At 43.4% G+C, this 24,673-nt stretch overlaps 2 protein-coding genes across 3 annotated transcripts in view; one reads left to right on the top strand and one right to left on the bottom strand.

Moving 5' to 3' along the window:
• PDE11A (phosphodiesterase 11A) overlaps positions 1-4,452 on the bottom strand; it is a 112,531-nt gene extending 108,079 nt beyond the window's left edge. The window contains exon 1 of the mRNA XM_069020557.1: positions 3,634-4,452. Within this exon, the coding sequence (XP_068876658.1) occupies positions 3,634-4,452 (819 nt within the window). The remainder of the gene's footprint in view (positions 1-3,633) is intronic.
• A 5,058-nt stretch (positions 4,453-9,510) lies between these two features.
• Positions 9,511-23,586, top strand: RBM45 (RNA binding motif protein 45). Of its 2 annotated transcripts, none has more exons than XM_069020553.1 (10): positions 9,511-9,975; positions 12,153-12,275; positions 12,400-12,526; positions 14,230-14,340; positions 14,694-14,873; positions 15,613-15,742; positions 16,964-17,060; positions 17,390-17,556; positions 18,879-19,075; positions 22,700-23,586. In XM_069020553.1, exons 1-9 carry the CDS (start codon positions 9,511-9,513, stop codon positions 19,069-19,071), a joined length of 1,593 nt encoding a protein of 530 aa, XP_068876654.1. In that variant the 3' UTR covers positions 19,072-19,075; positions 22,700-23,586. The 2 variants fall into 2 exon arrangements, with proteins under 2 accessions (XP_068876654.1, XP_068876655.1); XM_069020554.1 differs by lacking the exon at positions 22,700-23,586 and adding an exon at positions 19,904-22,689.
• Positions 23,587-24,673: the final 1,087 nt, after the last annotated feature.

The raw sequence follows: 24,673 nt of genomic DNA, 5'->3' as shown, positions 1-24,673 counted from the left end.
GTAATTTCAGCTAAACATCATGGATCTCCTGTGTGAAGAATGGATGACATAAAAAAAATCCACAGCTTCAAATAGGAAAAAATCTCAAATTTGTAAACAGCTTCTAAGAACTACAGGTAATGGTCTCTGTCTGTATACTTACAAAAGGCTTAATAGTCTTCATATATGATGACGGAACCTGCATCTGTTCTCTGTCAAAAGGAGCCTCAATGGGCATTTAGGCCCCAAATTTCCTTGCCAGTATGACCTGATTCTTCCAACATGTGCGCTCAAGATATAGTGCATTATTCCCATATGAAAAGGGAGTCAGAAATCCTTCCCAAAATTTACATATGGGGGTGTCCGAGGCCTTATTTTAGAACTTAAAGTGACTGAAACTTTGATTTACAATTCAACTGGATTAATTTCAGGAGAAAGAGTTTTAGACTGGCTTCAAAGTGAAAATGCAAAGAAAGTATCTAATTGCTTTCCTTTCTCAAATTCTCTGTACTGCTAACTGGTGCAGATTAGATCATGCATGTTACAAACTGTTAAAATTATAAATTCACTTTCAGCAAATTACTTTGCAATGTAATAAATAAAGCTTTTAATGCCACGAATGAAATTGTGCAACTTTTGGATGTCATATGACATTCATCTAAACCTTTCCATAAACTATTTGTCAAATTTGCTATTGCTGTGAGCCTCCAGAAGTTTGTTCAGTCAGAGCTGAACTTCATAAATTAAACTACTGTGACATATGGTCATTGTTTAGGATTAAAAGAAGTGATTATTATACAGTCCTCAATACGTAACATTAATTCCAAACCTCGTATCTATGTATGTTTATTGAATTAAGAAAGATTGTTCACATGAACAGATTTTGAAAGTCCCACTCAACAACAGTAACAGTCACCTGGACTGTGGAAAACCCCTGTCCTATTAATGATTTCATTTTTTTGTATTTTTTCTTTTTAGAAAAAGAAATGTGTGATTGAAATACTACACTGATAATGACACAGCCAGTCATTTACAAATACTTCCTGAAACAATCAGTCTGATGGGCACAGGGGACTGCCTGCATGGAACACATGACAGCATTTAAATGTGATGTTGATTGCACTGAAGTCCCATTAATGTCAGTCGTAGCTGACAGTACAAGCAGGCAACCCAATTTGTACTCAGTGGTAGAATTCCAACTGGTGTTTGATCAGGCTCTGGGAAAACAGAGATGATTGAATAATAATAAATTTCCCAATACAGTAAACTAGTTAATTGATGATATGGAAGTATGTTTACCTCTTTTTAAACAAGTTAGCTAATTTAGAAGAACGAACAAATTAAGTTTAAATTAATCTAGAAGTTCCTCTGACCTTGTGTAAGGCCCTTTCTTGCCAAACAGTTAGCATCAATGTAGAAACTCTCTTCAATGGACAAAAAAAATGGTGCTCTGCTGTTACCCCTTTTTCTTCAGCTCCACCTGACAGAGCTTTCTAGTGGTGCTGGTTTTTTACCTGAGAGTTGATTAAACACTTTCACTATCAGTGGCAGAAAATAATATTATCATATTTATTAATTTTTAAAGTGCTCCATTGTGACCGCTACAAGGATCTGAAATGGAACAGCTGTCACCTCTTCACGCACATGGACCTGGGCTTCCATAGAGCTCTTTATACCATTAAATTAGAAATGTCTCCTTTTAATGATGCACAATGGATATATATCCTTGCCAAGTAGAGAAGATAAACTGTACTAACTCAGAAATGTAACTGAAAGCAGGGCCCTGTTTTATTATCAAGCAGAACTTTCATTACAGTTGGAAGGTCTTAAGCTTCATTTGCACTAAAGTCAATCGAAGTAGCTCCACTGAAAATAGGTAAGTTGCATTTGATGTAATTACAGAATGGACTTGGATTAGAACTTGCTCATCTCCTGCAACTAATGTACTTAGGGCTTAAACATATAATGAACTGTATTATTTATAATATTTAAATTGATTTTGAATAAGAGCCAGACAAAAGTGTAACATAAATAGCACTGGGACTGGCAAGTGGATGGATTGCTTTTCACTTTTCCCTGGGGATGAAACAGAAAATAAACTGTTCAAAGAAGCTGGACTTTTTCACAGGGAAGGGAACACAAAGTGAACAAACACCGAAGAAAAACTAGAAAAATATACGTCCCTAGAAGTAGAAAACACTGCCCTTCCAGTGGCATTCTCACCTCCAAATAAAAAGGTGGCTGGAGCTATCCAGAGTTAGAAGGAGGGATCAGGTTCCTTCCTAGCCAAACTCAGATATCCTTTATCTGGTTAGTGAGTTTAGACTACTGAGAACATACTGCTTCACCTACAACAGCAGATATTTTGGGAATTGCAGTTTTACAAGTGCAAATAACAAAAACAGATTGCAAGAAAAAGTGTAATATGAAAGAAAATGCAAAAAGCGGAAAAAATAAAGGAAGAAAGACAGTTGAATTTTTTTTCAAAGGTGATCCAATACTCATTTTAGTCTGAGCATCTTTACCATTCCCTTTGAAATCTGTGGGTTGGAAACCTCTGTCAGTCTGGATCTCTGAGGTGCCTAGTGTTTTTCAAATACTGCTTGACAAATAAATAAATAAATAACTATTCAGCCCCACATACATATACCCTGGTTCTTCTTCTTCTGTATTTAAAAAACAAAAATAGCCAAATCTTACTTTTCAAGTTTCTTCCTTGTAGGCTGCTGTAAAGCATCATCAATTCTTTAATGTTTATTGTTTTAGTTATTATTGTAGAGTAAAATAAGGCACTGGGCAATGATTACTACTAAAATTCTTCAAGACCTACATCTCCCACTTTTCTAAAGCTTTCCAATATCCTAACTGAGAAAACGTGTCATTTTGTGATTCTTCATTTTCTCAAGAACCCCCAATTGCTGACAGTGTCTTACAGAAAAAAACACTAGAAACAGACTCCCGGAAAGAGAGGTAAATTTCAAGCCAGCAAACTGAAGACTCTGGTCTACATTGACACATTCGGGTAAAGGCTCGTCTGTCCCTGCTGAAGCCAGGGGTCAATGTCTGCCTTGAAGCCAGAACTACATTTTCACAATTCACACTGAAGCCTCTAAAGAATTAAAAGGTGGGCCAAGTAATTGTTGGAGAAGAACAGGACACTGGCTATTATCACTGCTAGGAATAGGTTTGAAAACACATACCATGTGGGGTGAGTGGGTATGCAAAGGTGAAAATATATGCTCTTTTGAAAGCAGTGAGATTTTTTCAGCAGCGGACAGCCAGGGAACATTGAGACAGAAATTTAAGAACATTATAATTGGGACTGTCACAAGCATTTTTTTAAAACTTTTTTTCAGCCGGTTCCGAAACATGCTTTGGAAACACAAGAAGCCGCCTATCGCTCCTGCGAAATCCAGAGCACTGCTGCGCCGATTGTAGGGCCCCTTTAGCCCCATGGACCACCCAGGCGGGGCTTCCCCTCCCGCTTTGCCCGGCGTCCCGTCGGCACTCGCCCCGCGCAGACCCGCGGCATTCCCGGCCGGGACACGGCGGGGGAGGCTGGCGGCAGGAGGGACGCCCCGGGGGGAGGCAGGGCCAGGGGATGGCGGGGGCTCCTCCGCCGCCGCGGGCCGGGGGAGCCTGCCCGGCTCCTACCTGGTAGGCGTCGGGAATGTTGACCGTCTCTCCGTGCTCCGCCACGTAGCCGATGATGCCCTTGCCCCAGGGCACCTGCACCTCGTTGCTGTCCTCGGTGGAGCCGCAGGGCAGCAGCGGGGTGCCGGCGTGCACATCGAAGAACTTGGAGACCAGGGTCTTCTTGCCGGCGGAGGTTCCCTCTACGAGGAAGAGGGATCCCCGGTCCGCGTCCACCATGAGGCAGACGAAGATGAGAATCTTGTAGCTGAGGCTGGTGAGGTCCAGGTCATTGGAGATGTCCTTGACCAGTTCCAGGAAGAACTGGCGCTCGTTGTGCTCCTTGAGGTAGCGCTTGTAGTCCAGGGCGGTGGGGGGGTACTGGGGCAGGCTGACGCGGGACTCCAGCAGGGCGCTGAGGATGTGGGCGGTGGTGGGGGGCAAGGAGCTGGCTTTCCGCAGCAGCGCCCGCCGCCGCACGCTGCTCAGCGGCTCCTGCGCCCGGGCGTGCACATGCTCGTCGTAGGTGAGGTTGACGTGGATAGCCTTGGAGCGGGCGAAGCTCTTCCGCAGCTCCTTCTGGGACGCTCGGCGCTGCAGCCCCCCGGGGCTGGGACCGGGGCCGGGACCGCCGGGACCGCCCGCGCTCCCCCAGCTCCCGGCGGGGCCGTCGCTGCTCCGCCGCTCCTCCGACGGGCCGGCAGCGGCGGCGGCGGGGACGGCAGGCGCCTTAGGGAGCGAGTTCTTCCTCTGCAGCCACTTCTCCACCAGCTCCGGGTGCCTCTCTAGGAAACTTTCCACCGCCGCCACGTCGAGGCCGGCATCGCCGGCGGCTGCCATGGTGCCGGCGGCGGGGGCGGCTCAGGCCTCGGGAGCTCCCTCGCTGGCCATGCCCCGCCGCCGCCACGTGCTGCTGCTGCCGCCCCGACGGCCGCCCCGGAGCACGGGGGATGCCGGCAGCCCCGGCGAGGGGCCGCTTCTGCCCCTTGCCCGGGCCCCTCCTCAGCGGCGCGCCTCCTTCTCGCCTTCTGCTTTCCCTCGCGACCTCCTTTTCCTGCCCACCCCTCTTTATTATTAGTAGTAGTATTATTCGTATTTTTCTAGGTATTTTTTTGTGCTTCCAGGTTTTCAGCCTTTCTCCAGCTCTGGCCTCGATTCCCGGTTCTGGGCCGCTCGCTCCCCTGGTGAGTCGGGCAGGCGGTGCCGCCGCGCCTGTGGAGATGCTCTGGGAGCGCTCGGGCAAACCCCTTCTGCCAAGTGCTGTCAGTGCTGGCGGCGGCTCCTGCGTAAGCCAGCCGGCAGACCACTGAGAAGGAGGGAGGGGAGGACGCGTGAGCCGAGCGGGGGGGCAGGCGGGTAGGAGGGAGAGCTGGCCGGGAGCGCTGGCAAACCCCGCTGCGGGGGGGGGGCACTGCCGCCCGCCTGGCAGCAGCCGCCTCGGCAGGGCGCAGGGTCCCCGGCGGGAGGACCCCCGGCAGTGGGGAGCTGTGCTAGGGAGCTTCATTCAACAACATCGGGGGAGTGTGCGGGGGGAAAGGGAGGGGCCTTTTGTCTGTGATCCACGTTCGGGGAAGGGACGAACCCCGCCGCGGCTCCCGCCCGCGGTCCGCCGGAGAGGCGGCGGGAGGTAATGGGAGCGCTCCCGTTAAAGAGCTCTCATTTATACCATTATCTGAGCTGCTTCAGTACTTCAGGAGACAGGCAGAAAAACGGAGCCCTTCCAAGAATCCTGAGTGAATTCCGTTTCTTGAATCACTGAGTTGATTTGCGTACAGTCTCACCCGTGCGGAGCCCCGACTCTGCCCGGCACACACGGCTCCCTCGGGGTGTGAGGGGCACAGTGGGCTCTGCCCGCCCGGAGCCGCCCAGGGCTTTCTGCCGCAAGCCGCTGTCCCCCGGGGCAGCTCGGCGGGAGCGGGCGCGCCCAGGCGCTCCTGGGTGTCCGCTCGGGCATCACCGGCTGCCAGACGGAAACCGACTGCATCCACAGCCGGCAGACGGACAAGGGTTATTTTTATGCGCACGTGGAGCACTTTTCATTGCTAAATCAATGCCTACGCATAAGCGATTGAAAAAACAGTCATGGATCTTAACACGTGAAAATGTTTTTAATGCGCTCACCAAAGACTGAATGAAGGCGGCTTCAGAAATTCATGAATGGGAGTTCGGGTTGGCTGGGAAAACACACGGGCAAACCTTCAACCAGACGAGATTCCGACCTGCCGGACACCCTCCCCCTGCAGCAGTCCCTTACGGCGCGGGGTGCGGGCAGTGCTTGCAAGGAGAGGGAGGACTTTTGGGACACGTGTCGATAGCGCAGGCTGGTGCGCGGGTGTGAAGCGAGGAGGAAGCGCTATGTGTGTGTCCCGGGGGACCGCCGCGTCTCTCGCGGCAGTAGGGGTCACCCTCGGGGACTCCGTGCGGATGCTTCGGCTTGTGCAGCTCGGAGACTGCTTAGGAAGCCACGGACAAAGGGTTTCGACTCCCAGTCTCGGTGCCCGCGCTGTTGCAGGCTGAGCAGCTGTTCTCTCGCCGCCGCGGGTCCCCGTGCTGGGTCCCCGTGCTTGCCCCCGCGCTCGGCGTGGTTTCATTCAGCTCTCCGGCTCTCCCCGCCGCGCAGGGATGCTGCCGCAGGAGGACGGGCGCTCCATTGAGAAACCGCGCCGCCGCCAGCCCACATCGGCAATAGGGCAGCGGGGGCGGCGCGCAGGCGTGCGGGCAGCCGGGGCGGGGGGCGCAGCCCCCGGCAGCAGCCCCCGGCGCTCGGGGGGCGGAGGAGGGAGCCGGAGGAGGGAGCCGGGAGCTAGCCCGGCCCTGGGCGGTGCGCGGCGGCCGGGAAGGGCCGCTCTCGGCCCGCCGCACCGTGCCCCGCCCGACTTGCGGAGCGCGCCCGGCTGCAGAACCCGCGGCGAGTGGGCTGCGGGGCGAGGGGCGGAAGGCGGGGAGGTCGGACAACACGGTCTAGGGGAGTCGTGCCCGAGCTGCTCGCACCTCTAAAGAAGCCAAGCTCTTTCCGTACAGGTAGCTTGGGCGAGGGCAAGGCTGTGTAAGCGTTTCCGAGCGCGCTGCCGGAGCTGTGACGCAAAGGGGTTTCACAGGCGGCGGCGGGCGCAGCCCCTCGGGCTGAGCCGCCACTGTCACAGGGCCGGTGGCGGTCCCGGAGTCCCCTCGCCCCCCCGGGGCTGCCGCTGAGCCGCCCCCGGCGGTGCTGCCCCGAGCCCGAGCTGCATTTGCGTTTTTGCAGCGCTGGCACAAACACTCCACTTGCACAAAGAAATCGCTGAGCTGCTGGAGGCCAGCCCGGCGCGTACCCCCAGCTCTCAAGCGAAGACCTTGGGTGCGAAATAATTGTATGCAAATAATTCTTACCATCTCACTGTGGTAAGGTTTGGTTTGAGCACGCAGACCAATGTTTACTACAAAATGGCTACTGTGTGTGTATGTATGTTCTGTATGTAAACACTAAAAACAACTCAGTGTTTCTGTAAGCCTAGGTATAAACTAGGCCCTGGATAGTCTTGTGGCATCTTTAGCTTATTTGCTGGGATTTTATGCGTAGGATTTGATTACATCAGAAATCTGCATATTGACAGTCTCTGAAACAGCAGGCAAGACTGAAGAAAGTAAATCTGTAGTTGTCTCCATTGCATGAAATACATAGTGAACAATTTACTGTAGCAGTTTAATTGTAAAGAACTGTGGAACCCAAAATCTGTGTAAAGATGAAATGTGACAAAGATGATTACATTGATTTGACTGTTCTGTAACTTGCACAGGCTTTGGACATGCTGTCAGGATAAAAACTGGTTCAGAAGCCTGGCCTGGTGTGCACTGATGGATGTTAGGAGAAAACTGGGGTCTCTGTTCTGTCTGCAGGGTGAGTTAAACAAGCACAGCGTACACTGGGCTGCAGCCTCATGTTGGCCTGAGATAGATTAGTGTCAGCCTTTTGTGGGAGGGCAAAAATAGGAAAATGGATTTTGTCAATGCCATGGGATTTTGCTGCCTTTGTAATTTTATAGGTATGCTGCAGTGAGGTACAGGCAGCTTACATTTGATGCATCTGAGGTATGATGCACCTTTTGTCAGCAGGGATGCAAAATGCCAACTCAGACAGCAGTGCAGGCTTTAGCCAGTTCCACCTGGTTTCCTTGGGTACAACATGCAGAAATGCCCTAAGATGCCCTAAAAGAATCAGAAGGAGAAATGTCAGTGCATTTCTCAGGCATAGTGTGTTTCTCTGTTCAGAAGGGCAGTGGAATAGCACTCCCCAAAAAGCAATTGGGAAAACCACTTGAGAAAAATTTGTCATTTGGGGAGATTTATTACTCCAAACAGTCTGAAAGGGGGAAGTAGTCCGGTAGAATCCAGGAGAATGGGAGCATAAATGATGTATAATATAAAACTCACAAGGTATACTTTGTGTCACTTTAATAACTAAAATAGAAATCCTTTTTGCATCATGGAGAGTTACAGTTCTTTGCATCACTTCATGTACAACTGCTTACTACTTCTAAACTATGTGAATTATCTTTGTAATTCCAATATCCAGAAGATCCAAATAGAATTCATGCCGTTTTTTAAAATGAGCATGAGAGTGACATGAAATTTCTCAAGGCTGTGCTCCATTGAAGGGCATTAAAAAAAGGGTTGTCAATAGCCAGTTCCTGGAATCTCTTGACAGAAGTAGAAAAACCATTATTGTTTCCTTCCAAACCTGCTAAAAGCTGTGTCTTTCAACAGAAGCCTGATCTTGTACTGAAGACTACTGGAATACCTGTAATGACATGTTCACATTTCTCTTCTGTCCTCCAGAGCTGACTCTTCCCATTGTCTAAATTGAATTTATATATCACTTTACTTTCTTTGAAAAACTTGTACTAACATCTGTATGATTTGTTCACTACAATTTTAATGGGAAAAAATAGTTACTATATGCTGATTATACATTGAAGGAAATTCCAGTATAAAGTGAATGTCACAAAACGTTTCCTAGAAATCACAGAAAAAGAAAACTCGTACAATTCTAAAGCACTTTAGTAACTAGAAAAAAAACCAAACGGCAGGACACAGAACTGTATTTGTAATTCATAGCTTGATTCAAATAATATAATTTATATTCAAATAATATAAATAAACCCAATGAAAGCCACACAGAATACTTCCCGTTTTACACGTTTCACTGTTCTTCAAGACTGTCTCTGTGAAAAGCACAAGAAAAACCAAAAGTCATAGCGTAATAGTAGGGGATGGTATTAAGTCAAGCAAAATAACTGCAGCACGCCATGATGCCAGTAGAGGGTGGTGACCAGCAAACAAAATCTAAAAGCTCTCCAGAAAAAGAAATTAAAATCTGCCCATTGGCACTACAGTGTTCTGGGAAAGCTATAAACCTTCTGACCTGCTGTACTGAGTATTGGAAACTGTACCAATGTTTTAATACCGGGAATGAGGATTTTTGTTTCTGTGGCACTGTAGTTGAGATTCATCTGCAGTAATGCAAAGTTGACAGTTGTAAGTCCTTGTAAGGCTATCATGCCTCCAAAGAAAAACCTTTTTTTATGTATGTCCTCTCCAACACTGTACCTTATTTATGTCACCTCTTAGTTTTGCCTTTATTTTTGTATGGATCTGAGTTAAGAAAATCCTGCAGCTTGTCCTGTTGTACAGCCAAATAAACCCCAAAGTTTTGGTCCTGTCTTGTGCTTTCCATCTTTTCCAACAGTGTGGCACTGAGAATATTTCTGAATAGAGATCATGTTACTTTTTTCAACACAACCCGTTTAGAAAACATACCAAATGTTATCACGTCCTTCTGCTTGACAACTGCCTCTGTTTACGTGAAAGAGAGGGGGAATTTCTGCATATTTAATTTGCTTGTGAAAAGTAACGGGAAGGATGCGCGCCGCCCGACCTCCATCCCTGCGGCGCCGGCGGCTGCGGGCGCGCGGGAGCGGCCGTTCGGGGGCGGGCGCGGGCGCGCGGCGGCGGAAGGGGCGGGCGCGCTGTGGCCCCGGCGGAAAAGGCGCTGCCGCACTTCCCGGCTGGCCCGCGGGAGAAGCCTGCCGTGCTCGGGGCCCCGCCATGGAGGAGGGCAGCGGCGTCCGCCTCTCGGCCGAGTGCCTGGACGAGCCGCCCAACAGCCGCGTCTTCGTGGTGCTGGGCAAGGACACCGGCGAGGCGCTGATCCGGGAGCGCTTCTCCCCCTTCGGGGACATCCAGAACATCTGGCTCCTGCGGGACAGGCGAACCAACGAGTCCCGCGGCATCGCCTTCATCAAGTTCGCCCGCAGCTCGCAGGCTTGCCGGGCCATGGAGGAGATGCACGGCCGCAGCCTGCTCCCCGACACCAAGCCCATCAAGGTACGGCCGGGCGGCGGCGGCGGGAGCCGGGCGGGGGCAGGCCCGGGACAGCGGGGGCAGGCCCGGGGCAGCGGGGGAAGGCCCCGGGGCAGCGGGGGAAGGCCCGGGGCAGCGGGGGCAGGCCCGGGACAGCGGGGGAAGGCCCCGGGGCAGCGGGGGCAGGCCCGGGACAGCGGGGGCAGGCCCCGGGACAGCGGGGGAAGGCCCCGGGACAGCGGGGGAAGGCCCCGGGGCAGCGGGGGCAGGCCCGGGGCAGCGGGGGCAGGCCCGGGACAGCGGGGGAAGGCCCCGGGGCAGCGGGGGAAGGCCCCGGGGCAGCGGGGGCAGGCCCGGGACAGCGGGGGAAGGCCCCGGGGCAGCGGGGGCAGGCCCGGGGCAGCGGGGGCAGGCCCCGGGGCAGCGGGGGCAGGCCCGGGGCAGCGGGGGAAGGCCCGGGGCAGCGGGGGCAGGCCCCGGGGCAGCGGGGGAAGGCCCGGGGCAGCGGGGGAAGGCCCGGGGCAGCGGGGGAAGGCCCGGGGCAGCGGGGGCAGGCCCCGGGGCAGCGGGGGCAGGCCCGGGGCAGCGGCCGCCCCGCCGGCCCGGCCCCTCCCGGTCACATCCACCCACGGCTTTCGTGGGGAGCGCCGGGGCCCGTCCGCGCCCCGAGTTCCCACCGCTGGCCTAAGCTGTAGCAGGCCTGCGGAAAACAGGCACGATAGATGTGAATAAATAGAGCTGTATAGAACTGTCTGTGCAAGTATGTTTTATATTGGTTTTGTAGCTTGTGAACGCTTTACAAAACTTTTTTTTTTTTTTTTTTTTTAATCTATGGAACTGTTCTGTCAGCTTTCAGTTTCCTGATTGGTTTTCCTATTCACCAAGTACTAAGAAAATATGAATGAGTTTGAAGAGTGAAAGAAGGTGCCATGTGTTTAATTTGAAAATGCCACTGAGTCAGTAAAATGTTTTTTCAAGAAGTTGCCATCAGAAGCCAAAAAATCAAAGTTGTATTCCTCATTCCCTTTCATGGCTATTAGACAAATAAATTAAGAGCTCTGTGAAATCAGTTGCTACTTTTGCATAAGAGGCTTGATTTGAAAGTTGTGTCTTTCTTACTTGACTGCTTTGTTGGTTTTATTTGGGGTTTTGGTTTTTTTTGTTTGTGATTTATTTGGGCTTTTTTTTCTTGATTGTCTTTTGGTGTGCACTTCTGAGATGAAATTTGTTTCAATAACTAAAAAAGATTTTAACAGTAACAAGATATGAGAAGTTAGGATCCTTCATAGAGCAGAACACCTGTAAACCTGGCCCAGCTGAGCAGTGAACTGCAGTAGCAAGTTTTTATTAAGCTGCTAGGCTTTCTTGTTTGTTTGCTTGCTTATTTGTTTTTACTACTGCTATACTAGGCCTGTTACAGTAATGCATTCTTTACTGCCTCACGTGTCCCTGGTGATGTTGATAGTGCTGCTGAATCAGCAGTGGTATTTCTCACCATTCCTCATTATTCCCGGTAAGAACTTCTTCTGGCCCCTGTCCTGTTTGGGAAACTATTCGGGGTTTATTATATTTTTAGGTCTTCTACCACAGGTGGTCACAAATGTTCTTTTCTTTCTGTGCTAAGAAGGTCAGCATATGGGAACAATAAATACAAAGCCAGTTAAACTATTTTACTTGCTTGTTGATGTTGCAAATGATCGATGACTTAGGTGAGGAGAGACATTGCAGGCAACCGATACGATTGATATAAGCAAGCTCCATTTATTAGCAATACAAAGGCACTTATATAGTGTATTGAATACAAGCTTATCAGTTCTTTAATTTGTTGAAACTTACAAAAGCGCATTCTTACCTCTACATAATTGGGTTAGATAAAAGACTACATTTGGCAAGCTTCTTATTATTTATGTTTTGTCTTGAGAGATCAAAGATCTTCCTCCCTTCTTAGGGTTAGTCCATCTTATCAGCACAGCTGCACCTTCTCAAAACTCCCTTCTGGTTCCCAGGCTGGCCTCTCACACAGGGATTTGTCTCATGTAGAATTTTTCTCACACAGGCCTTTTTACTTGTACAGTTGAATTATTGATTCAATAATTCTATCAATGAGCCATGTCCCTGCTCCTCTAACCATTCTCCAACATGTTGATATGTGTCTTAGACCCTTTAGCCAGTAATTAGTGTCTCTGTAATTATTTCATTAGGTATTTATTGCACAGTCAAGAGCTTCTGGAAGCCACCGAGATGTCGAAGATGAGGAGCTTACACGAATCTTTGTTATGATACCAAAAACCTACACGGAGGAGGATCTGCGAGAGAAATTTAAGGTACTTAAACTTTCTGTAGTTATTTTAAAATGCCTTCTTCTAAATTTATTAGAAGGACTTAGCACATGGAACTTTTCATGGTTTTTCAAATATTGGAAATTAATATGTTTTTTAATTGTTCTAGATGTATGGAGACATTGAATATTGCAGCATTATTAAAAACAAGACTACTGGAGAAAGTAAAGGTTTGGGCTATGTCAGGTACTTGAAACCATCGCAAGCTGCCCGAGCAATTGAAGAGTGTGATAGAAGTAAGAATCTAATTGAATTCTTTAAGGGCTCTTTTGCAATAAGTGTGTATCATGATAATGTACCTTTAATTTTTAGTTTTGTTTTCAGGTAAATTATTCTTGATGTAAAAACATCTTGAGACAAAGTTCTATTGCAAATAAATAATAGCATTGTTAACATTCAGTGAGAACAGTCACCTGATTACATTTTTTCAGGGACAAACTGCAAGTAAGATCAGTGAGAAGAGTTTGGAAATGGATACAGAATTTTCTTTTATACATTATTATTGGTCTGTAGTGTAGGCTTCATACACAGGACAGAATTTTAATGTGCCCTTGGGAATAGGGAGTTTTAATCCAATGTATTTGATATAAAATTAATTTTTATATAAAATACATTTCATCATACATGGGGATGCTGTTGTGATAACATTTATTTAAGAACAAATCCAAGCTAACTGAAATTTGGGGAAGGGTGCTTGATTTTGTTTAGTGTCATGGTTTATCTATTACAAAGTGAAAGAGTTTGTATGCTTATTTATTACCAGCCATTTGGTGAGGCACTGGAACAGGTTGCCCAGAGATGTTGTGGGTGCTCCATCCCTGGAAGTGTTCAGGGCCAGGTTGGATGGGGCTCTGAGGAACCTGGTCAGTGCAAGGTGTCCCTGCCCCAGGCAGGAGGTTGGAATCTGATGAGCTGTAAGTTTCCTTCCAACCCAAACCATTCTGTGATTCTATAATTTGTCATTTATGCTCTCGTACCAAAAGTTAATGAATTTGAGTGAGGTTGATGGAAGGCCAAAAGATGTCAGGAGCTGGAAGCACAAGACTTCAGAGGAGAGGCAGAGGGAATTGGGTTTGCTTATCCAGAAGAAGAAAGGTTTCCCCAAAAGCCTAACAGCAGTCTTTCAATCCAACCCCCTGCTGAGTGTTGCTTAATCACAAGTATGAAACAACCTGGTGTGTGGATGTGGGTGTGGTTGTTTGTTGGGTTTTTGTTTTGTTCTGTTTTTTATGGCTTTGTTTCTTTTTTTTTCCAGTAATATATGTGGTGGTTCTGCATTGTATCTATCATAAGTGGTTCTACAGAAATTATATTTGTGCATAGGGATATGAGCCTGAGATTACTTAGCAGTCAAATTTTATTTCCTATTTGCTGTGAGGCTAAAATGAAGTTAGTTGGATAGCTTGATAACCTCTTTATTTCATAAAAGCAAAACCTAGATCAGTGTAAAACATTCACAAAATACTGTTTTAGCACAGAAATTCAGGTGATGGCTTCTGGAGCATTTCAGAATCCTGCAAAGTATCACAGAATGGTTGAGGTTGGAAGGGACCTCTGGAGGTCATCTAGCTCAATGACTTGGGTCAAGCAGGGTCACCTGAGTACCCAGGACCATGTCCAGGTGACTTTTGAATATCCCCGTGCATGGAGACTCCATAGGCTTTCTGGGCAAGCTGTGCCAGTGCTCAGTCACTCTTATGGCAATTAGCCTCTGTCATGCTTAACTTGTGAGTAGGAGTAACTCCATTTCAAAGCTGTTAACTTTCACAAAATTGTTATGGCAGACTTCAAGAGTTATAGTTTAGTTATTCCTCTAAAGCCAGCACTTACTGGGTTTTCTGAGTAATGTTTCTAAATATGGAACTTGGGAGAGTGTGGGCCTGGTCAGATAACTGAGATGTGCTGAGGTGGTTTTATGTGTGTGGCTGTTTTCTTTCAGGCTACAGGGCCATTTTGGCTGAACCTAAAAATAAATCATCTGAGTCTTTTGAACACGATTATTACAGTAATAACATGAGGCAAGATCTAAGAGGAAATACGCTTCCATTTTGTAAGTCACAGCTTTTTACCCTGAAAATGATTTGTAGGCTCCGGTATGGTCACTAAGTAAGAATGTGGTTTGGAGGAAGGGAAGCTGATGGAGGTTTAGGCCAACGCTTAAATAGTAGATTGGGTATTGAAGTTAGAAACTAGCTAGGTGTTTCATCTCTCTATTTTATGGCTTGCTTTGCTCTGGTTGGCCAATTATTTTGTGACCTGCACTGGTGAAATCAACACAGGACCTTTATGTATAATATAATTGTATGTAACTGACTTGGATTACTTTTAAGAGTTGAATGCAGCATATGCATGAAATGAAGGCATGCTGGTGTGATGACTCAGACTGTTTTGTTGATTCTTGAGGTATGCAGCCAGAATTTTGTAGCTTTGAAAAAACTGAGACCAGAATTCAAGAACCAATCTCCAAACGCCTGTCAGTGGTATCTCGGCTCCCCTTTATTCAAGAGCAGCTGTTTGCCCTCTTTGATTTAGTTCCAGGATTGGAATATTGTGATGTTCAGCGAGACCCTCATACCAACAGTGGTAAGTAAAAGAACAAAAGGTTTGTGTCTTTTTTCTCTGAACGGAATCCCTTGTAATTGTATTTCACTTAATTTGTATTGCAAAATACAGTTTTGTTGGAAACAAGCAGTGGTTGCTGCTATCCCTGCATAAACTCAAAAATTCAGTTTTGTTTGAACCGCTGTTTACAGGTAGCCCTTAAGGGATTATGCTTTTACTTTCAGATAATAAAAACTCAAGAGGGTTAGAGTCAAAGTCACGATAAGTGGGTTTTGGTTGAATTAATAGTTTGAGGCAGAATAAATGAAGAAAAAGTTGTCAGAAATTATTAGACATTAAAGCAAAATGTTCTCTAAGCAGATCTTTTGAATTTTCATTCTGAAATGTGTGTGTGTAGAAGTTGACACAAGTAAAATGAAAAGTTGAAATTCACTGTTGATGGGATAATTGCATTTTTAGATAAAATTAGGTATCCTTTTGTTACTAATTCTGGAGTAGTGAGGAAGTCATGTTTTCACTGCTGTGGTTTTACTGCCAGCTTTTCAAGTTAGCATAAATACAGCTTATCTGTCGCTAGTTAACTTCACCAAAGTTTCCTTCACAAATAAAACTGATGGAGTAGTAATGATGTGTGCTAAAAAGACTTAAGAATTTTGTGTCATCCGTGCCTGATGAGCTGTTTAAATGTATTGCTTACATGAGTGTAGTTTGTCTTGAGGATTTACCTGTCTCCTGGTGACACTGTGTGCACTGTTTGCAGGGTACGCTGTGATTCAGTACAGCACTGCTGCCTCAGCTATATATGCCAAGTACAAACTACACGGGTTTGAGTATCCTCCTGGGAATCGACTAACTGTCATTTTCCTAGAAGATGGGAATGATAGCTCAGAGTAAGTACAACTTACAGAGTTTGAAGTTGTGTTCTGGAGAGCAAAATATAAAATAAACACATTTTTAACAGAAGACGTAACATCAGAATCACTGTGAGCTTGTGCCATGCTTGCAGATAGTATTTTCTGAAACTCTTTGGTTTGGGGGTTTTTTTTTTTGAATGGTTTAGAATAAGCCTTTTGAAACTTGGTAGTCTTTGATAAAGATTAAAACACATATTTTTAAGATGCTATGGAAAAATCTTGAATTTGGCAAGAATCTGTCAATATATCTGTAACATGTAACAAGGCTGGAATGTACTTTTGATGAGGTTTTTGAATTAGAACCAGATTTATATACTTCGTCTCTTGGCTGTGTTTGCAGGAGTGCAAGTAGTAGCTTTGTGAAGCACATATGTAGAGTAAAACTTTTGGGTGCTGAGGATCTGATATTGGCACAGTATGGGGAATTCTGAGGTGTTTGATCATTCCTAACTTCTTCCTGTGTTTTGAATGCCCAGTAGAAGTTGGAGCAGCTAAGGTACTCTCCTGCAGTGAATTTTTTGCCTTAGTTTCATCCTAAAGGAGTCTAGTTCATGTCAAACCTGTTCTGGGAGATGAAGACAGTAAGGAGGGACAGTGGAGAGATTCACTTCAGAAGTACGTTCCTGATCTGAACTGAAACCAATGTTCATTGCAACTTTCATTCTCCAGTAATTCCTACATGGTCTAACAACACAGGCTGTGTATTTATGCAAAAAGCAATTGCTTTTTCTTACTCTGCATCAGAACAAAGAAAAATCACTGGAAAATGAGGACTGGAAGTAAACTCTCTGATAATACTTTGGTTTCTGAACTGAATCTCTGTGCTCTTTACCTAAACGAGTGAGATTTTTCTGTCCCTTTTGCTTTTTAGTCATCTCTCAGAAAATGTAGTGGACTCTTGTAGAGACAAGTCAATCTTTTTTTTTCCCCTAGAGTGTTAAAAAGCCCAGAGAGTAGTTTTGTGTATCTGTAAGTGGTAATGAATGAATGTTTTCAGTGAGTTGCAGCTAGCATGCAGGCTTTCAGATATCTCTGTGGGCTGTCATGAAAGCCTGTCTTGATTTTCATTATGTACATGACATAACAGATTTCTAGAGATACTCTGATGTGTATTAAAACTTATTTCTCTTGCTAAATTTAAGATTTCCATAACTTAGCTCTTTCTTTGAAGTAGTTTATTATCACTTTTGTTTGCAGCCTTATCAGGAAGATGGCAACACAGCTGGTAACAGCCCAGGTGTCGTCAGCGCTGCGCAGTAACAGCGCGATCGTTCAGCAGTACAGGACGCCTCCTGTAAGTTCATGTCATGGATGTGTTGGTGTTCTGAATTGTTGTAAGAAACTTCACATATGCCAATAAAGAGCACTGCTCACTTGCTTCTGTAAACTGTCCTACATGCTGCATTTTTAAGATGTACCTCTGGTTGGTTGGTGCATTTTATTCTCTGAATTTATTGTCCAATCTAATGAAATAACCAAAGTAAATAAAGTAATGAAGATTAGCACTCACAAGGCCTATTTATGTCCTGTGATGGAACAAAAATGGTAAGAAAGGTAAAATTACTTCCTCTGCCCCCCCCCTCCCCCCCAGTTAACTTATACTTGCATTTTTTCCTGTTTCAGCAAGCATTTGGAGGAACTTCTGGCCCACAATTGCTGCAGCCCCAAACAGATGCCATACTTCCACCACCCAAAAAAAAAGTTCCACCTGACACTTCTGTGAAGGAAAGGCTTTTCATACTTTTTCATCCCCATCCTTTACCCGTAAATGTACTGGAGGATGTGTTCTGGTAAGACTCTATTTACAAGTAAGTGTTCCCTAACAAAAAGAAATCAAACTAGGAAATATTTAAAGTAAACACTGAAAATAAAAAAGAGGGCCTTAAAACTTTTCAGAAAGGGCAGTAAACAGTGACCAGTAAGTCATAAGTGAACAGTAGGTAACAGCTGCTTTTTGAAAGAAGTGTGTAATGGGATTCACGTTGAACCATAGATGCAGTGTCGTCAGTGTAGCAGCTTTGTTATCAATTAACTTAGTCTGAAGTCAAATGTCTAGTCCTCTAAATGTTGATTTTTAACCATAAAATGTAGTACTTGCAGTTACTATTTCCTAGTTCATTTTGCATTTTCTTTTACATATTTCTGTAAGGCATTTAACTATTTTGATAAATTTCCACAGTAACTTAGGGGGAGCAAGTATAGGGTGTTGTTTTTCTGATACATTATAATGGTTTGCATCCTACTAACACTATTTCAATCATTCTTTCTATCTCCCTGGAGCAAAGACTTGAGACAATTTTTGCTGTCTTTAAAAAAAATCAATAGTTAATAGTTCTGCAGTATTTTATATTATTTATTTGTAGTATACTCTTGAAGAGAGAGGTGTTTCCCTTTTCTGATGGCTTAAATTTGCAATAAATCTTTGGAGAGCCAAAATATTTTCAAAGCACCAGGAGAGGAAAATGTGTGTGAAATTTAAAATTGTACCTATTTGATATAGTGGATTTTCTTAATCAGATGCTGGAGGAGGAAAAGGCCATGCACTCGAGTCTTCACACTTCAGTATAAATTCAGTAAGAAGCAAGCAGACTATTTAAAAAAAATATTTAAGAATCTGTCTAGGAATCTCCTGAGTACTTGAAAAATCTCTTATTTTTCCCTGAAGCTGTAGTGCTTGTTTTCTGAGTCATTTTGGTGAGACCTTTTTTGAAAAGAATTGCAACTGAGCAAGTTCATTTAAGTGAGATGCAGGTTTAGGTTCTAAATTATCTGCTGGCTTGGGTGTGTATGTCTTACTTTTGGTTGGTTTGGGTTTTTTTCTTGTTTTGTTTTTGTGGGGTGTTTGGGGACTGTAGTATTTACTGGTATTACATATTCTTTTAAGTAAGAGAGAAATCACTGATGTTTGTGGTTTTATCGTAATATTTCATAGAAAACATTACCTGGGAACTTCTGGTGTTCGTTTGTGTTTCTGCCCATAATTCAAGAGAAGGGAATATGCAAATTGGGAGCATAGATATAAGAATACTGTTTTCACAGTTAATAAATCATACATCAGATTGGAAATGTTGCAGGAAAATCTGTAAATTTTCTTTTCTTTCCCCCCCCCCAGTCGTTTTGGACAATTGATAAATGTTTATCTTGTCGCTGGAAAAAACGTGGGCTATGCAAAATTTGCAGACAGAGCAAGTGCCAGCGAGGCCATAACTGCACTGCATGGCAAGATTGTGAACGGGGTGAGGCTGAAAGTGAGGCTGGCAGACTCGCCCTCAGAGGAGCCCAACAAACGCCAGAGAACTTACTGAGCAGGTGAGTACCCCCTACCCAGCCTGAGCTCCTTCTTACCCTGAAGTCCAGCTACCTGAAATAGTGAGAGGCAAAGATTTTGAAGTTAGATACAAACATATAATGATAAACTTTAAATCTATTCTTAGCTAGCAAATTGAAATAGAATTCTTGATATATCTGGGTGTGTATACACATACATGTATATATATATATATATAGGTGTGTGTATGCTTATATGTGTACTTTATTTTAGCAACAATCAAATTTTATAATTCCTGAAAAAAATAAGAACCAGTTGATACAAATTAATCTGGGTGTTCATAGAAATATCATTTTTGTACATGAGAGGATCAGTTGACATTGAAAAGAGTATGCAAAAATAAACAATGAAACAGACATAAGCTTGTGTGTGTCTTTTTTTCATTACAATCACATGCCCTCTGTGGCATTGGATAAAGATGAAGAGTTGAGCCCTTGAAGGGCAGAGGAGTGAAGGGGTAGATTAAAAAAAAATGTCGTGGGGGGACAGGTAAGGTTGTCAGGTGAAACTGAAGCTTTGGGATATCTGGATCATCTGTGTCCTCAGAAATCAGGTGTAGCTGGAATATGTGATAGTGGGGAAAATAGAGCAGAGCCTGTGGTGAAGGAATTGAGATACATGTTTAAGATAATTAGTTTGAGAACTTATTGTTTAATGCTTATGGCCTGTGAAAGCTGGCTAAACTCCTAGAGAGGTTTTATTTTTTACTGACTTCAGGGACCAAAATTCAAGTGTTCTTTTAAAACATTGCTGTGCTTCAAGTTGTATTGAATTTCATCGCATTTTTAAATTATTTTTATTTTTTTCAGCATTAGGACTGTTGCCAAAGGAGAATATACTTGGGGGAGAAAAGGCTAAGCCCTGTTTCTACAAAATAACTCTCAAATATTACTATAGCTTCCAGATATTTCCAGTACCATACTATCTTCTTAGGGTACATGAAGTTTTGGTTTAACTAATTCAGAAAATACCACATGACTGTCTTTGCATCAGTATTTTCCCTCTAAGCTTCACTCCTTGTACCTTTCTTTGTATAGATGTCCTTTGTGACCCAAGAGTTGCAAAGACCAAAAAAAGCTCTTGCCCAAAGTGTTCTTTTTCTCCTAAGGACCTCCATGTTGCTCTTTTGATAAGCAGCAGATACTAAACCTGGCCTTAGTTTTTATATACAACTTTTGTTTTAAAAACTTGGATTTCTGGGCATTCTTTTTTCTGCATGGAATTATCGCTAAAACTAAATAGAAACTTTTTTTTTTAATCATCAGCTCTGGTGAATGCAATTTTAAGTAACTTGTACACATGCTCTTATCTTTGTAAAAGTTTTATTTGTTTATAATGTGACTTTTGCTTTCAGCAATAAAATCCCAGCCTCTGGGCCCCTACAGGAATAACTGTGAAGTGCAATACAATACCAGGTCTGCCTTGTGTACTTTTTACTAGAGAAGTGTAAATACTACATGCCTCCCAAATTAGAAAAACTATTTATCTCTACTTTTTTTTGTACACCAAATTCCTGATTCCACGTCTCTTAGCAGGTTGTCTTGGCATCTGTCTCTTTTCAGGATAGACAGACAATTACTTGTTCATTTGTTCTTTGGTTGTTTCTCAAGTTCAAATGAAGTGGTACCTAAAAGGGAAGATTCCCTTTCAAAAGAGAATCACTTACATTTCCCATATAAGTGATTTTACCACTGCCTGACTTTGCACTGGATTGACTGACAAGCTTTACAGTAATTTGGAGGCTTGTATTTTGCTTTCAGTTAAAGTGTTAAATTGTGCATGTGAAAGGAGGTGCAATTCTCTCTACCTCTGAAATAGTTGTGAATTTTTTTTAAGATTGAGAATATTAACTTTCTTCATTGAATTTTAGCTGTAGGAAATAATCTTTCTAGCCAAAACTTCTGTGAGTTTTCACTTAAGGAAATCATTGCTCTTAAAAAAAATCCTTTCTAAAGGGCTGTTGTATTGCTTGCCTTTTGTCTCTAACAAGGTGACTGGATTTCTGAAATAGTCTTTTCTATACAAGGTTCTCTGATTAAAATCCATTATAAGACCTGTGAATTCTAGAATCTATATGAAAATAAATGTAATTCAATGGAATAATTAAGTAAAATATTAATTTTTTTCAACACATCTGAAGTTTTGCCCCAACACCTTTTTATGTAAATAATCTTTTTTAAAATGCAATTTACAAAATTGTTTCTTAAAAAAGGTTTTATGGTAACAGTATACTACTCATAATGCTTTTGCAATGCAAACTTCTGACTATAAGAACTTTCTTACCTTGCAACAAACTTTGTTTTATCAGGCAAATTTGAATACAGGTCTATTAATATTCTAAACTAATCCACCTAATGAATTTTACAGGCTCTGGTTCTCCTAGAAGTCAATGAGAATTCAGTTGTTTATGTGAGTAGTTAAAAGTAGTAGAGAAAAGATGGAAATACAGACCAGTAAGGTTCTTTTAACCACTTTAAGTCCTAATGTAAGTTTTTTGGGGGGTGAGATTATCCCCTCTTATGCTAAGTATTATTGGCTGAAATAATCAAACTATCTTGCTATAAATCAGATTAGGCTTGAGAAGACAATGACACTGCATACTTCTAGGCAGTTGCTAAGAGCAGACCTGTCTTAATGATCTTGCTCTTGACCAGCTTGTGCTCTCCACTCAGGGCTTTGCATTCCTTTGAGTATTTTGTGGAAACCTCACTGCAGTGTCTGATGCCAGTTACACAAATTGTGTCATTCTAAAATAGGAGAGGAAGGAATGAATTTGCTATCTGTCAGAAGAATGCATTGTGAAATACCAATCAATCAATCTCTTCATTGCTACCTAGTAGTTCTGTTTAAATACCAGCCCCCCCCTTGGAAAGAAAAACACAAACCACTAAACAAGAGACCCACAAGCAAACAAAACAAAAAAGGCAAGCTCACCCCAAACATCTTTCACAAAGCATTCAGATAGTCCTTAGAAAGCAGAGCTTCTTGTGTTGGAAATGCCAGACAGCTACGTGGAGCTAGGTTCTGTGGCTTTTAATGGTCATTGCTGATTGACTTCAACCCACAGCAAATGGATTCATTGCATTTTTTCCCCTGAAAAAAGTTGGGTGTTTTAAATAATTATTTAGTTACTTACTAAGTTGAAAAAAACATTTATTCTGCCATAAAATACTTGGTTATTGTTGCCTTGTTATTCTTGTCTGGAAAAAGTTCACATCACTGACTTGATTTGCATTCATTTTTTTATTTAGGCCTTTTTTAAAATCCTGATGTTGATATGTATACATTTTAATGATTTACTGCTCTGCAAAAATGTTTTTAAAAAGTAATTGTATCATAGTTGTGATATACTTTGAAAAAATAGATGTATTTCTATCAATAGTATACTGCAGAAAAAATGCTGGCTTTTACACATTGCTCAGAGAAAGAGGCACTTCTTTAAAAGTTAGAGAAGCATGCCTAAAACTTCAACATTATTCTTCTAAAGATATTGAAAGCCTTATTTATATGCTGTTGTAATGACTATATTTTATAGTATGTCCTTTAAAATAAAAATAGGTATGTTGCTTTTTGATACTATTTTTGTACTTGTGTTTTTTCTACAGAAACTAAGTAATGACATGACCCTCAGCTAGCTGACTGACTGACTGAAAACGTGACTAGACATGGTTCCTGTGGACAGTGACAGCTTTTTTCAGTGACAACTTTTTTTTTTGTTAATTGTTACTTAGTTCATCTCTCTATGATCCTTTTCCTTTCTGAATATGCAGACATGCAGTTTTGAAAATTATCTAGGCATTAAAAACTGTAAACTGGTGGTTGTTCTTGTAGTAGTATATAACCTTGTATTACAGAAATAGCTCTTGTTTTTACCTGAATCCTTCCTTATAAGATGGAAATTACAATGATGGAGGAAATAAAGGAGCCAGCATTTTCTGACTTGACTGGTTAATTTATAATGGTTCAGATTTTGTTAAAATAGAAGACATCTCTCATGATCCAAATTGCACTGAAAAGTGAAGTACAGCAGTAAATTCAAAGAAAATCAAGTAACTTTAACAACTGCTAGCAGACATGACAGTATTAATCTAGACTTAAAATAGCTGTAATCAAGAAAATAATTCAAAGTACATTCTTAAATATTTCGTTGCTTTGGGCCAAAGTTATTCATTATGCTGTTTAGTTAAAGAAACATTTGACTCTGTGTCAGACTATCAAAACTTCTTATATTTATCCTTTCTTATCCTGAGGTCTTTTGGCTATAACTGCGGGGAAACTGTGGAGTCTAAGGCTGTGGGTCTGGTTTTGTTAGTTTTGAGGGGTTGGGGTGTTTCTTCTTTTGGTTTTTTTCTTCCAGAAGCTTACAATGCATCTGTTCAAGTAGGAGTTGGACAAGTCAAGTTTTCAGCAGGATGAAGACGATTTTGGCACTGATGGAGAGTAAATGAAGATAGTTCAAATAAGTATGTGCACAGAGAATTTTCAAATGCCATTACTTTCCCATGTATTCCTGTATACTACTTGTTGAATTGGAAATATCCTGTTTATTAAAATAACATGTACAGATAAAATTGAGGAATTCTAGTTGTATGTACTCTAGAGGAGAAGCATGCCCTTGGATGCTTCCTGCTTCCCAGTATCTCCCATATGGTCCTTTGATCAATTGGTTCAGAAGTTTGAATTTAAAGTAACAAACCATGTATTTAAAAAAACCCAATTTTTCTTTTTAAAAAAGAATATTAGAATTCAAGTGATCAAATGGGAGCAAGTTGCAGAGTAAAGGTTGCCTAAGAAATCTTTTCCTTCCCTCCATTCCACTCGTACCTGTTAAAATGCAGTCCTTGATGACTCACCAGCAGCTCTTTTCCCCAAGTGCAGTTGTTTCATTCAGCACAAGGAGCAGAATTGAATAAGGGCTGCATGGTTAACCAAGCTGTAAAATTCCTGCTTAATTTGGCATAGCTGTGTGAAATTAGTGAAAAAACAGGTTTATGGTTGAGCCTGGAGAATTGGATCCTGTCTCTGACTCTAGCCTGACGGCTGTTTATAAGGAGGTTTGCAATTTCTCTTGTGTTCCCCTGAAAAAGTCCCAGTTTGGGTTGGTGTGTTGGGTTTTGTTTGTTTATTCGGTTGGTTTTTGTTGGTTTTTTTTCCCACCATCCTTCATGGTAAATTTCAGGTAGCATTTGGGGATTTTCTGTATTTGCACACAGGAAATAATTCTGACCAGGTTGCCATAAATCCCAAACTCCAGAACTGTCAGCCAGCACCTTTACAACCTTAGCTGTACAGTCAATGTGTGCAGCGAGTCCAGGGTTTTCAGAAAGCATCAGTCCTATTCTGTGAACGTGGAGAGACACCATGCTTGTACAGAGGGTCTGACACATGCTGCAGAACCTGTATGCTGTGGTGGATCTGCACAGTAGCAGGTGAAATGCTGAGAGTCCCTGTGTAGGCAGTTGAAAAAAACCCCCAGCTTCTCATTTGTGTGGTAGAATTGGCCTCCCGATGAGTCTCCTATGCCAAAATCCCTGGTTTAACGGGGTGGATGCCTGTGTGTTTAGGGGATATAAACATCC

The sequence above is a fragment of the Aphelocoma coerulescens genome, chromosome 7, assembly GCF_041296385.1.
Source record: "Aphelocoma coerulescens isolate FSJ_1873_10779 chromosome 7, UR_Acoe_1.0, whole genome shotgun sequence".
NCBI classification, from domain to species: domain Eukaryota; kingdom Metazoa; phylum Chordata; class Aves; order Passeriformes; family Corvidae; genus Aphelocoma; species Aphelocoma coerulescens.
Note: the sequence above shows the minus strand (reverse complement) of the source record. Positions and strands in the feature narration are given on the sequence as shown.